The sequence below is a fragment of the Xenopus laevis genome, chromosome 1S (assembly GCF_017654675.1).
Source record: "Xenopus laevis strain J_2021 chromosome 1S, Xenopus_laevis_v10.1, whole genome shotgun sequence".
Classification (NCBI taxonomy): Eukaryota; Metazoa; Chordata; class Amphibia; order Anura; family Pipidae; genus Xenopus; species Xenopus laevis.
In genome coordinates, this window is record NC_054372.1 from 107,652,709 (window position 1) to 107,666,665 (window position 13,957).

At 36.1% G+C, this 13,957-nt stretch overlaps 1 protein-coding gene across 4 annotated transcripts in view; it reads right to left on the minus strand.

The window, feature by feature from the left end:
* Positions 1-13,957, minus strand: part of bnc2.S (basonuclin 2 S homeolog) — a 355,235-nt gene that overhangs the window by 73,989 nt on the left and 267,289 nt on the right. For all 4 annotated transcript variants that reach the window (XM_018243745.2, XM_018243744.2, XM_018243746.2 and 1 more), the window contains 2 exons: positions 8,030-8,132; positions 2,528-2,763 (listed from right to left, as the gene is read on the minus strand). In XM_018243745.2, the coding sequence (XP_018099234.1) occupies positions 2,528-2,763; positions 8,030-8,132 (339 nt within the window). The remainder of the gene's footprint in view (positions 1-2,527; positions 2,764-8,029; positions 8,133-13,957) is intronic.

Genomic DNA, 13,957 nt, shown 5'->3' on the forward strand with positions numbered 1-13,957 from the left:
TTTTTTCAATTATTTACACAGATTCCTGCACATCTGTAGCAAGTCTCTCCACAAACACAATGTTTCATGATTGTTTTTGCATGTTTTTTAATGAGCTCCAAAGAAAGAGATGAAATCCAAAGGAAAAAGAAGACTACAAGCGATAATAAAAAGTGGCCTATGGTGTGAAATTTTCTACCATGCCAGGTTTACAGAGATACTTTGCAAGGAGAGTGAAATAAGAAACAGTCATCTTACATTCTCGCTTTTCGTAGTCTCATTCTAAAGCTATAATGTATTAACATTGAATTTGTGCATCCTCTAGAGTCTAGATGCTATAAGCTACAATTTCAGTGGCTTAAATACTCAGCAGACACTGTAACTGCAAGGAGTCTGGTAAAGACATCCACACAAACTCACTCCCTAGGCCTGCACGTAAGAGCATGGGTAAGTTGCTGTGGAGGAGGGCCCTAATATGTATTGCTAGGGAGTTCAGGCAAGTCACCTACACCATTTTCCTCCATCCTTATTATGTCTATGCATCGAGTCAAGAGTCATGATTTGACATGACAAGAATCATGATTTTCCTTACCTGGTATAAGAACAATACTGTATAGTAAAAGTGTTTCTCTGAATGTTTAAAATGATTAGCTATCATTTAAAACATATAGTTTGTGATATTCTCACTACAAATAAAAGGTCCCCACCAGAAGCTGAAAAATGTATTTGCTTTACTAGTTGGTCTGCTGCAAAACATGTCCTGCATGAAAGAATAATTATTTTATAGGTATGCTGGGACAAAAAGAATGTCATAAGTGCCCGACATCCATTAATTTTTGATTATGCAAGCACATCACATACAACTGACTTGAAGTGGAAAGTGTTTATATTAACTTTTATCACATATAAAGTTTATGTCAGATTTCCTAACATCTTTGATGCACTTGGCGTTCCTTGCAAGATCTTTCATAGAATAACTGAAGACCATAAACAAATTACGGTAAACCAATTCACTGATGTAATATGTTTTATTTACTAATACCTTATTGGGAAATAAAACGTTCCTTATCGCAATGCCAGAAAAAAAAAATAGAAACACAGAGCAGGAAAATATCCTGTAAACAATATTCAAACTTGAGCACTGGAAAATATTCTCTGCAAAAATGCTGGCAGAAAACTAAACTTTCTTCTCAACTGTAAATGAGCTCGATAAGGAACCATATAATCTAAAGCAGTGGTGGTAAAGCTTTTTCAGTTCAAGCACTATTTGAGTTCCACCCTTTGTTCAGGACCCCCTTAGTTTATAACTGTAGTGAATCAACCTTTCAGCCATAGCTCCAAGAATATTTAGGAGGCAAATACGCCACTGCCTGAAATTTCACATTCATTGACCTTCGAGCAAGCATTCTCCTCAAATATTTGGGAACCACAAATATGAAAGAACGTTTAAAAATTAACAATGTACATTAATTTCTAATGGCAACCATCTGAAAAATATTGTTTGTTGTTAATGCTTTAAAAATGGTTTTATTCAGAGCAAATTTTCTTGAATTCAGTAACCCATAGTTATCAGTAATGATAGATGAATCTGTGCTGTTTCGCTTCGCCAAAAATTTTGCAAAATTCGCGAAACATCGTAAAATTTGCAAAAACCAATGAAGTCAATATAATTTTGACGCGCGATTATTTGGTCTAAATGCATTAAAGTCAATGGGCGTCAGAACAATTTTAACACACGTCAATTTTTTATTGACGCAGCAGATTTTCTGACGCAGCAGATTTTTTGCCAGTGAATTGTCGCTGTAGTTTTGTAAATTAATTTGCTTGCGGTGAAATGCGAAATTTGCCATGACTTTGTGCCTGGCGAATTTATTCACCCGTAACTAGTTACCAGTTGTGAATATGAAACCAAATATAGGTAGAACAATAAAAGCCAATGCCAAACTGTTTGCTATGGGTTACTTTTCCGGGGCAAATTATTCCTTGGTATTAAATAATCCTATATCAAATAAACTTATATAAAAATATACATATGCTCACTATATGGCATCTTTGAAATAAAAATGTTAAGGAAGCTAAAAAAGTGCCTTTATCTATCACTCGTTTGATAGGAGCCACTTGAATAAGCAGTGAAACTCAGATGAACAGTTAAAATGTTAAGAACAGACTCTCTGCAATTTCTGTACAAATAAGCAGTTGTAGTTAATATCAATGGGCTTATCCATTGATAAACCAGGAAGCTAATTTTGGATGGCGATTTTGCTATAGTGGTTATTGGCAAAGCTTTGGATAAAAATTCCTGGGATACACTTGCTGTTATTAATGGTACATAGTGACAACAATAATTAAATGCTTGTTTGTTTTGACTGCTGCTATTTATATTGCATATGTTATAAATAGAATATATTTTCACTTTTGTACAGATGCCAAGTGGGTCGGCAACATCCTCCGAATAAAGAAATTAATTCATGTAAATCTATGTGTTTTGTCAAAAAAAAATTAACAAGATTATCCATGAAGTCTGAATTTTCTTTCAAAGTTCTCTTACCTGAAGTATGTATCCACGGACATAGTCCCGTAATGTCCATCCCAGACCATGTAAGATATGTAGTACTTCTTCTTGTTTCAGGACACTGAAAAGCCGGTCCAGGAGAATTTTGAGTCGCACAGGCACAGCCTGTGTGCCATACAGCATAAGGCTGCTAATGTCAAACACCACATTGGATTGTACGATTTCAACTTGTGTAGGGTGGTAGAGGTGTTGCGTACTGAGCTTGTCCAAAGCTGCATTCATGGATAAAAACAAAAAGAGAAAAATGGCACAGGCATTAAAAGATCAGCCAATCATATTGACGACTAGAAAGTGGATTTATGAAACAGGCTTGTTATGTCTTACACAGCTTACAGCTGTCAAGGCAACTGAAACAGAGACATTGACAGAGCATTTCTTTATTTCATTATTCAATTGCTTCATAAAATCTGGCATATTTACAAACTATGTATTGATTCTATGCTATTGAGTATCTTTCTATGAAATTGCAGCACACGAAAGAAGTGAGCCGTTGGAAAAACTGCTGTATTAAAACAACCTTTAGTACTGCTTACTTAGTTAGGGACTTCTGCTGGAAGCACACAGATTGACTCAATGAAGAAGCAGGAGCATCTCCTGCCATGTAAAGTGCAAGGAATCCACTTGTGTGTCCCCAGTTACATAGTTAATACCAGTTGAAAAAAAACAAACAATAAAGTTCAACTCCTCCAAATGGCTCCAGTATATATATAGTATATATGTTAGTGTAAGATTTGTTGTTCTGATGAATCTGTAAAAGGGGGGGTTTAGTACATAATGATGGTCTTTAAACTTGCTTTAGAACTTTGCTTGGTCCTGTGCACATTTACATAGGTAAGCGTGTGGTAATATTTAGGTAACAGATATTCAAACTAAATAGTGACACTTTAGCAAACATTAATTTTCTTTGAAAATTACCTCTCTTCCCAAATATAGTAATTCTATCTATTGTAAGTGGCCTTTAACAATTAAGAAAATTGCTTCAGTATGCAGTGTTCTCCAGTTCCCAGCTGGTAAATATTTGGAGTCTAAATGTTTTTGTTATTGTTGTTCATTTAGAAAGTGCCAACAGATTCACGACCGTTGCCAATTCAGGGTGGGGAAATAATAACCAAAAACATGTCTGTCCTCCAAAGGTGTTCCCAAAGGAAAAAAAATACCAGGAACCTTCAGTTTTCCTGCATCCAATTTATTATTAGCTAGAGGTGAAAAGCTCTTATTTTACCAGCACACGTGAATGTTTATCTGATAAGCACTCCAGCTGCGGGCATTACTTTTACCAGCCAAACCTGTCCTCTTTGTGAATGCCCTGAGCCTGAATGTGTGCAGTCACTAAGGAAGGAGCAATTACATGCAAGGAGAGGGGGACTTAATGAATCTTAAAACCACATACTTTGCAGAGTAAAGAAGTGGACATTTTGGAGGAAATGGGCTGAAAAGGGTCCTTGTGTTCCAAAAGAATGACATACACAGCTGCGGCAAATTCTAAATTTAATGTGCTTATTTCTTTGGGTTTTTTTTTTTTTGCATGACTGGTGAGTTAGTTAGGTTTGCTTTGGTTGAACGTCAAGAACATATTGGCTTTCTAGTCAGAAAGGGAACCAGAGCTTTTTCATTGGTACTGTATTTATCTACACGTGGCTGGCCCTGCATATTTTCTGCTGGGACACAAAGAGATAAACTGTGTCCATGCAATGTCCAAATCCCCACCAGGCTGCTCTATAGCTGTTCTGAGAATACCAAATAGTTTTGCATGTTTTTCATAAGGAAAATGTATCTGTGAAAAATCGAGAGTCCTGTTTGTATTGAAGAAAAATTTAACAAGCTGGGAAATCCACCCTATAGCGGATAATGTGCCATCATACATGTTTATATTGGTAATAATATGCTGCTCACACAAGACTTATGTACACAAATACACTTTTAAGAAAGCTCATTGTTAGCCAAGTTTTATTTTAATAGTATATCTAGTTCTGCAGAGCATGATGCTGCCTCTTCATTGGATAAATTACAAAATAGGAACAAGCTATAGAGCAACTCTGACATGATTTAAGTCTTTCCAGTAATATACAGTACAATTGTTTTGGGGGTTCTTTGCATACAAAGCATTGCATAAGTTTGATATAAATGCCATGGCTATCAATTTGCAAAATATCCAGCACTGAAAAAATAATTGAGATATCTACAACCATAAAAGCCTGTACTAACAGTTAGGGGCCAGATTTACTAAGGTTTGAATGGTAAATTTGAATTTTCAAAATTTTTTTCGGTCAAAACTCACAATTTCAGATTTAAAACCACCAACTCAAATTTGAATGTTATAGGGATGCACCGAATCCAGGATTCAGTTCGGGATTAGGCCAGAATTTGGCCTTTTTCAGCAGGATTTGGATTCGGCCGAATCCTTCTGCCCGGCCGAACCGAATCCGAACCCCAATTTGCATATACAAATTAGGGGCGGGGAATTCACGTGACTTTTTGTCAGAAAACAAGGTAGTAAAATATGTTTTCCCTTTCCCACTCCTAATTTGCATATGCCTACTCGGTTTGGTATTCGGCCGAATCTTTCACGAAGGATTCGGGGGGATCAGCCGAATCCAAAATAGTGGATTCGGTGCATCCCTAGAATGTTATCGAGTTATGAAATCTCGACCCTGTATATAATTCTAATTCGATACTTCACCAACTAAAACCTGACGAGTTATTGTAGAAATCAATGGCAGATGTCCGTTGGACCATTTGAAGATGTTAATAGCCTTCCTGACATTCTAGTTTTTTTTTTTCTGAGGAAAACATGATTTGAATTTGATTTGGATTTTTTGGTGTGATCGAATGTTAGATGTTCAAGTTTTTTCATAAATAACCTCCCATTCAAGTTGTGAGTACATTCGAATTTATTCAAAAAAATTCACATAGCTTCGAAATTCAACCTTAAATAACCTCCTTAAACTATCCGTAAAAACCCCACAAATAATATAGTCGTTGTCTTAAAATACAAGCATTAAAAACCTTGATAAGTAGCTGTTACCTTACATTTTGCCCTGTGGTTTCGAGAACTAGAGTATTGCTTGTTCTGTTTTGATGTTTATCTGTCATTAAGACACTGTTTCATTTTAAACTGTAGTAGTGGCTACTTACACTTGTTATACAAAAATGCAGACAAAATAGTATTTCCTGTTACAACAATTTAAGAACTCCTATTTTAGTTTTTAATTTATGGTTATGGCATATGAGGAACTTCATAAATAAGGCAATTAGCATATTGTGGATTTGGATTAAAGAGAGAAATGCAATGATATGTAAGTACCCCATATCTTGAAAAAGATAGCAACTGGGGGGGGGGGTGATCTTCCTTTTACTAAAGCTTGGTTACATATATAGAAATAATTAAGTGTCAGTGGTTATTATTAAAAGAAGGTCATTTAACACCTAATAACTTGAATAAGGTACTTAAGTACAACAGTAGTGATCTCAAGTGTACAGGTATAGTATGAATAAGCATTTTTACAGAGGTTCATGCACCATTAACTCTTGGTTCCCAGCAAATCCACCCCTGGTACTTGATAGCAACCTTATACTTATAACTAAGTACAGGAATTAGTCACAAAACACCAAAAGTAAAACAAAACAAAGTTATGTATGGTTGTCTCTATGTGCATGGTAACCTGAGAATCCCTCATATGTAATTTGCTGCAAGCGTCAGTTGTATCACCCGATGAGGAACTGAAGAAGAGCTCCTCTTCTTTTTCCTGCTTCTTTCCCCGGGAAATTTACTAAAGAGGAAAATTCGCCACCGTGATGTCATTTCGGCACTTCGCCAATTTAACATATGGCACCTAAACTATACTGTGGGCACATGTGTAGGGCATTATAACAACTTTATATAATGTTATTAAGGTTCCCCTGCCTTGTGTAGTGTAATGTATTTGCTGCAGCATATACGGTCATTGTAATTTAACTGCACGCCGTATGCTAATTAGCCAACGCTAGCGTAAATTCGAACTGCTGAGCATAATTTTACTGGCGTAATTTCGCCAGCATTCGGTACCCTGTGTGCAACTTACGATCTTCGTGAACTTAGCATTGTCCAGGCGAATTTATGCCTGGTGAAGTGTTGCGATGTACGCTAAGCCATCGCTGGCGAATTTTCACGGGTTAGTGAATTTGCCCCTATGTGTGCTGTCATATGACAGTAGTATAATGAAGTCTTTGTTGGAAAAAAATTAAGGAGACATTTTTGCAACACCTGACTGGCTTTTGTCTGTTCATCAAAATTAGTTAGATCTGATCTGAAGAACTCTTGTGTCACTGAGAGAAATTATAACATTATATTCTTCTACAACATTGACTGCTTGAATTATTGATTGATTGTTTGTTTAGATTACATAGGGTATAGATTAAAAAATTATATTTTTTAGCATTTTTATCTTGTTAATACAATTTGCTGTTTTGGAAATGTATTCCAATAAAATTATGTATTGGAATAGCAATAATAAAATGTTCACATATTAATTTTTTTCTCTCATTTGATTTTGTGTTTATCATGCGTTAGAATATGTGAGTGAATTTGCTTAGTTTAATAAACATATCCAGGGGTGCTGCTGCTATGAGGGGAGAAGCTTCCCCATGCATTACCGGGGTTGTAAAACGCATTAGGGTGGACTGGGGACCAGAAATGGCTGGACATTGTTTTTGAATAACAAAAGAATCTGTTACTCAAAGCATTTTCAAATTTAATGTAAATGTACTTCTTTAATTTACATTAAAGAAGTAAATTCTTCTAGTAAGTATAGGAACATGTCCCCTCACCAACTGCATCAGTTGGCCCTCCCATGACCCTACCTTCCTATATTAGAAAATGCATAGCTTAGCATGTATGGTGGCTGTCATGTATTGTCAATAAGCTTCCTGTCCCTGGCACTCTTGAATTGCATGCTAGAAGCATGCCGTTCAGGGTTTCTGGTTTGTGTGGTTGGGTGTCTGTGTCGAAAGCTATTGCAAACGAACAGGCCTGACCCCTGGAGGGATTTGTATGAGCCCCTATCCTTCTCATATGCTCTGTTAACATTTTCATATACCACTCCAAGAAAAGAATAGTACAGTGCTTTCTCTAGGCCCCTAGGTCCCCTGCTGTTCATCGCCTCGTCCCCTCACCTTTATTTGAGCAACTTTTCATCATCGACACCAAAGCAATGCGGATCAGCACACTGTAAATTGAAAAAACAATCGTATCTACTGCGCATCCCCAGTGTTTCTGAACCAATGTGGGTGTAGTTGGGCAGCATGCTGCCCCATAAATCCTGCCGCCCCTAAATCCTGCCACTCTAGGCCCGGCCTTGGTGGCCTTTCCGCAAATCCGGACCTGCCTTCTCTCCAGCTAAAACAGCATGAGCAGTAAAGTCTTTTCCTTTAGCTTTCATTGCCTTTTTAATATACTGTATGTGGGGTTATAAAAATACCAAATGTTCAGTAATATCTTACCATGAGCAACCCAGCCATGTTTACACTGGTCACAGGTTCTTACGTTAATCTTCCCAGGCTGGAAACATTCGCAAGTGCAATTTACAAGTGTACATCGGATGGCCTAAAAGAGAGAAACAGGCAAGTTAGGATGACAGGCCCACTTAAATTTGAATGTGCCTGATTATTTAATAGCTAGAATTAAGCATGGTCATAACATACACGTTTATTTGATGTAATGTAATTGAATTATAATCCAAATTTCCTGCTTGATAACTTGCGATGGCCCTAAGCTTAGCTTCTCAACAGCTGCTTAGAGCCCACTGAGCATGTGAGTGTCACAGACACTTTCTAAGATGGTGACCCCCTATGACAAGTTTGTATGTGTGTCAAACATGAGTCACTGATATCCATTGCCCATGTAACCAAATTATGAAATGTATTTGTATAATGGCATACATATCCTACTTGTTCAATTTTAAAATGTATGATTAATACAGCCTGAATGTTTAAAGACATTTATGATATAATATCTTGTTATGAAAAGTAAACTGTTAACTTAATAGAGGCCATAATTTTTTTTAAGTTTCATTTTTTGGGTTTCCTGTACTCTACAAATTACAGTTACACAAAGAATTGAAGCCAGAACCTGCATGTTTAAAGAATACATATTGCAGCCAGCTGCTTCAAATAAATGCTCTACTATCTTGATATGGCTCCTTAACATGTTTATTATATTGTATTAAGTATTCATTATATTATTAGTTTATAACTCTTCAGTAATGCCTCTTTTTAATTTGTCACTTCCAGAAATAAATTACCCTAGCCTACATGGTAGTAACAGCTCCCCCTTCATCATGTAAACTACTTGATGGCTCATTCTGCAAACTATATAAGTATTTGTCCCTGATTAACGGAATAGTAATATGAAATATATTACCAGCGACATCTGCTGATGAAGCAGGAATAATATATGTGCCTGTAGGTTAACAGAGGGGAAGAAGGAAGATCATGCTGAAAGGTCCAGTTTCATGTTCAATAGTTTATTGACTTGATGATATATCACGTCTACACTTGTCAGTAATGGTGTCTTTCTTTAATATGTTCACTAATTAATGAACTCTGTAATTAATTGTGCTTCTTCACAAGGGAAAGTTACAAGAGGACTGCATGATTTTAACTCTTCACTCTGAAAGTCTGCAAGCACAGAAGATCCAGTTTACTTGGTTCACAAGGGAGATAATTGCATGCATACTGAAAACATTGCCAGAAATCTGTTGATAACTATTTTGCTATTAACCCAGAATGAGATGCCCCTTATACCCAAAAACTTAAAGGGACAGTAATACTGCATTAGACTACATTAGACAGCTCCAAAATGTAAAACAAAATAACATTTGAAGTATGTGATTTAAATTTCCAATACTAACCTAATGTAAGGATATTTAATTGTACTGTCTTATCAACATAAATCATTGAATTCATATTAAATAATAGATGCAGTTTTATTCTTCAGGACATATCTTATTTTACGAGGCAAACCTTTTTCAGAATCAAGTTTAATATCAAAGGCCCACTTACAAACATTAGAAGCGTTAAGTCCTTATACTGTATATAATAGCCTGACGGTGAAAATAGGAAAAGTGTATCTATACATTTCTGGCATAATACAATGTCCATATGTTGAAATGCAAAGTCACTTCAATTTAGCACAGAGACTGCTTCCCCTTTAATAGACTTGATAATATTCTGCATTTCGAGCAACAAAAGCAAAATACACAACAAAACGAGTAAGGATATGTCCAAAAAGCATTTGAATACCTTTTTACTGTATGGCAAGAACAGAAAGATTTTTTATGAATGCTTCCTGAAGAATTATTTTTTTTTTTTATGCCAAGCTATAATTTGGTCCTGCTGGGTGCGGATTATAAATTTAAACACAAACACTAGACCAATGAAGAAAGTAACACATTTACTGTGAACAAAAACTATAAGCTGAACGCTGAAATTTTAATATAATTCAATGTATCCCTTTTACTTATGTGGAGAACACAAACCCTACAGGAATTCGCTCAGCAAACTGGTAATTACCGCTGGATCCTTTTTTTTTTTTTTTACAAACGTATGTAAAGTCAAACACAAGCCATTCTTGCCTTTTTCATGTACATTACAATAGAAATTGTAACAAAAAAATGAAAAGTCTACATAAACGCACCCTTTTATGGCAAATTGTCCTTCAGCTATGTACATTGAGCAATAGTCTTTATAGGAGATAGAATTTTCTTTTAACTAGATAGAGCTGAAAAATTTTATCAGTTATTTCATTTCTCTGTGTTCTTCATTCGCAAACACACAAAAATAATACACTAATCATATGCCTCGCATTACAAAGACACTCACTGTTTGTGCATTTATTAAGCAAGGTATTTTTTCTTTTTCTTCTTTACAAAGGGACCATTGGCAAAAATAAATTTTCTTTACCTTCAACAGAGTGATAGGCCTGCTATGTCTGTTAGATAAGTGTAATTATAAAGAAACTGATTTAAATAGACCCCTTTATTTTTTTAAATGTTTTTGCTTTTTTTTAATATAGCGATAAATATTTCATTTTTTTGTTGAAGTAAAATAACATTTTGCTTAGTCTGCATTTGCCCCATAAACAGATAACGATCATCCCACTACTGTATTTGCCACAATTTCTGGGGTACTGGTCAATCATTTAAAATGTTTTTTAGTGGGAATTTCTGATTTCACAGTGGGCCCAGGGGCTGAAAGGACTGGCTATACTAAGAGGGGACTTACGCAGTATAGCCACATTTTAGTGGTTCCAGATCAGAACAGCAGGAAGTAAAAAAACGATTTTCAGCTCCCCTTCACTTTCACATATGCAGCTATAGTACATGGTGTGTCAGCAGAAGAAATGTTCAGACCTGCCCTACTGAGAAAATAACTGATTCATTGGAACATAGATATCATTTGGAATTGTCCAAGTAGAAAACACACACTGACAATTCTACCAAACTTTGTTTTGTGCAGTTTTCTCTGTGCGTGTATGGCCAGTATAAGTCTTCAGAAATCAAATGGATGGAAAGTAATATATTAGATCCAAATATTGATAACTGGGCAAATATGCCTAGATTGAGTTGAACAATGTGTCTAATTTTGACCATATTTTAACATTTCATCTACCCATGCATCATCTTGGTGTGTGCATTTGCAGATGATGGTGCAAAGAATTGCTGCAGCCCCTCATTACTTCTTGCAGTTGAGATAATTTGCATGATATCCATCCTTTAAGCCTAAATGCCAATGGTCAGATCCTGTTGAGGACTGCCCACTTAACAGTCAATGGTTTATTGCAATTGGCTACTGCCTTGTTTTGTACTCATCTTTGTTACATAATTTAAACTCTCTATGTGATATAACACTCCAAGGTCAAATACATAAGCAAGAGTTCCATCTGAAGCATTCTATATTGTCTTTTATGTTTCTAATTGCATACAAAACCAAACGAGTATTCTAAAGGCTAGTGAAACCCTGTAGTTGGGCAGGTTCAGGTTGAAATTTGGCCAACCATTGCAGGTTACAGTTGGATGTGGGTCAGGCTGGGAAAGTACACCCCTCCTCTGTTCCTAAAGATTCCCAGTCTTTTAACCAGAGGTGTGCACAGAAGTACAGGATAAGGTTTTGTGGGTTAAAGTTGGGTTTTTCCTGACCAGCATATAACTATGGTATAAACCATACCATATATACTATGGTATAAACATTTTGTAGGACAATACTCATACCATTAAAGGGTTCACAGCTAGTTTAGGACTATGTAATTTACATACTAAAGATAGTATTTAGATGTAGGTTGTTACTGCTGTAGAATGTTAATATTTTCCTTAAACTATATGGAACTGTATTTGAGTTTTAAGGCATAACACATGCGGTATGTCTATGGTCATGCTTACTTATCTTTGTAAGTGACAGTGTATCACAACACAAAGGAAGGAGACTGTCATTTTCTTTGCCAAACATACAGTCTGTGTTTGCTTTTGTGACTGTAAGATGAAAGGAGAATGATGATGATTATATTTTATTTTTTATTAATTTTTTCCCCAGTCATTTTTTTAGTACTCAAAGTGTTTAAATAATGTTGAAAAGAGCTGTAATATGGCAGATGCATCTACTTTTTCTTATTTTCTTGACAGACAATATCATTAAGGTCTGTCTAAAAATACAGTGTTGTATTTGGCTCCACATTGCTCTGTGACTGGGACTGGTGTTCTCTAGATAACTGGTCATCTCTTAATAAAAGGCTTTGCCAAACTGTGGGCCGTAACCTTATAAAAACTGCCGGTATTGTATTTAACTCTTATATTGGAAATGTTTAGATTTGTTTTGCATTTGCTCAGTCAATGAAATACACATATGTTCTTATATATTTTTTCATAGCTGGCTTAACACATAGAAAAGAACTGTTTTTTTATAATGTTATGAAGTTCTGTTTGGTGCAATAGCTTTCTCTGTGGACCCCAATGTCTCTTGTCATTTTGCTGCTTCACCTTCTACCTGTTCAGCAGAATGTGCACAGTGACAGACTGTCTAGAAAAGGGATCCTCAACCTTTTGAACCTGTGAGCAACATTCAGAAGAAAAACTAGTTGGGGAGCAACACAAGCATGAAAAATGTTCTTGGGGTGCCAATTAAGTGATGTGATTGGCCATTTTGTAGCCCCTATGTGGACTGGCCAACAGGAGGCTCTGTTTGGTAGTAACCCTGGTTCTTATACAACCAAAACTTGCTTCCGAGCCTGGAATTCAAAAATAAGCTCCTGCTTTGAGGACACTGGGAGCAACATCCAAGGGGGTTGGAGGGCAACATGTTGCTCACGAGCTACTGGTTGGGGATCACTGGTCTAGAATAATCTTTCAGTGCCTTGCCCATTCTTTACAGGCTTCACCAGATCTCTTTAGCTTACCAATAAATTGCATCAAAAATTCTTAGTTTTCAACGAAAAACACATTTGAACCATTAAATTCAGCATTATAAATGTCCATGCTGTTCCACTTCTCCTGACTTAGGCTGCCAGGACAGCTTATTCAGCAGGGGGCTATACAATAGTTTACGATTGCAATACCTAGTCAAATAAATCTATACTTTACTGCCCCTTTTTTTTAAAGCCCTCTCTTAAAAATATATTTATATATATATCTCTCTAAAACAGATGAAAAAAAATCTCATTACGTGGAAGCTCCTTTGGCTCAGAAAATGTAAATTTGCAATCTACTTTCCCCTCTCATCACCCCTCACCTCCTCATCCCATAAAACTATTTTGGAACATGCCAGGCATACAATGGGAAAGCAAGGTAATGTGGCCTTGTTAAGCCACATCTGGAGGTGGTTTTGATACAAACACTACACCAATCTCTTTACAGTAAAGAATTGCTGCTGCCTAGCATAAACATTCAGGCAATTACATGAAAGAGAGGGAGCTTTCAATGAGAATTTAAACCAACTGCATTATTCCCTGTCATCATGTATTACCATGTGCTGCAGATAGTATTTATGGATAATTTTTACATTATTCACGGGGAATAATTATTACTGGTTACCTCTCATACACTCTGCAGTTACATAATGGAGAGTTATGTCTTCCTCAGAAACAGTTGTACTCAATAGCACTTACATAATATTGCCAATAGAAGTGATAAACATACATGGACATTACTCTAATGTAATATATGTCTAGGCTGTTAGCTTTTCTTCGTGAAATAACAAAGAAATTTACCAAAGATTAAATCTCCCAGCCATCTGTGATAAGGGATGAAATGAACCTTCTGACTGTGTCTGATGTCTAATATTACAATTTAAAAGTTGCATTCCATTTCAGGTGAATGTTAAAGGTTCCTCCCAACCATTCGTTTATTTCATCTACTGGGCATATCTGCCCTAATCAGTCGA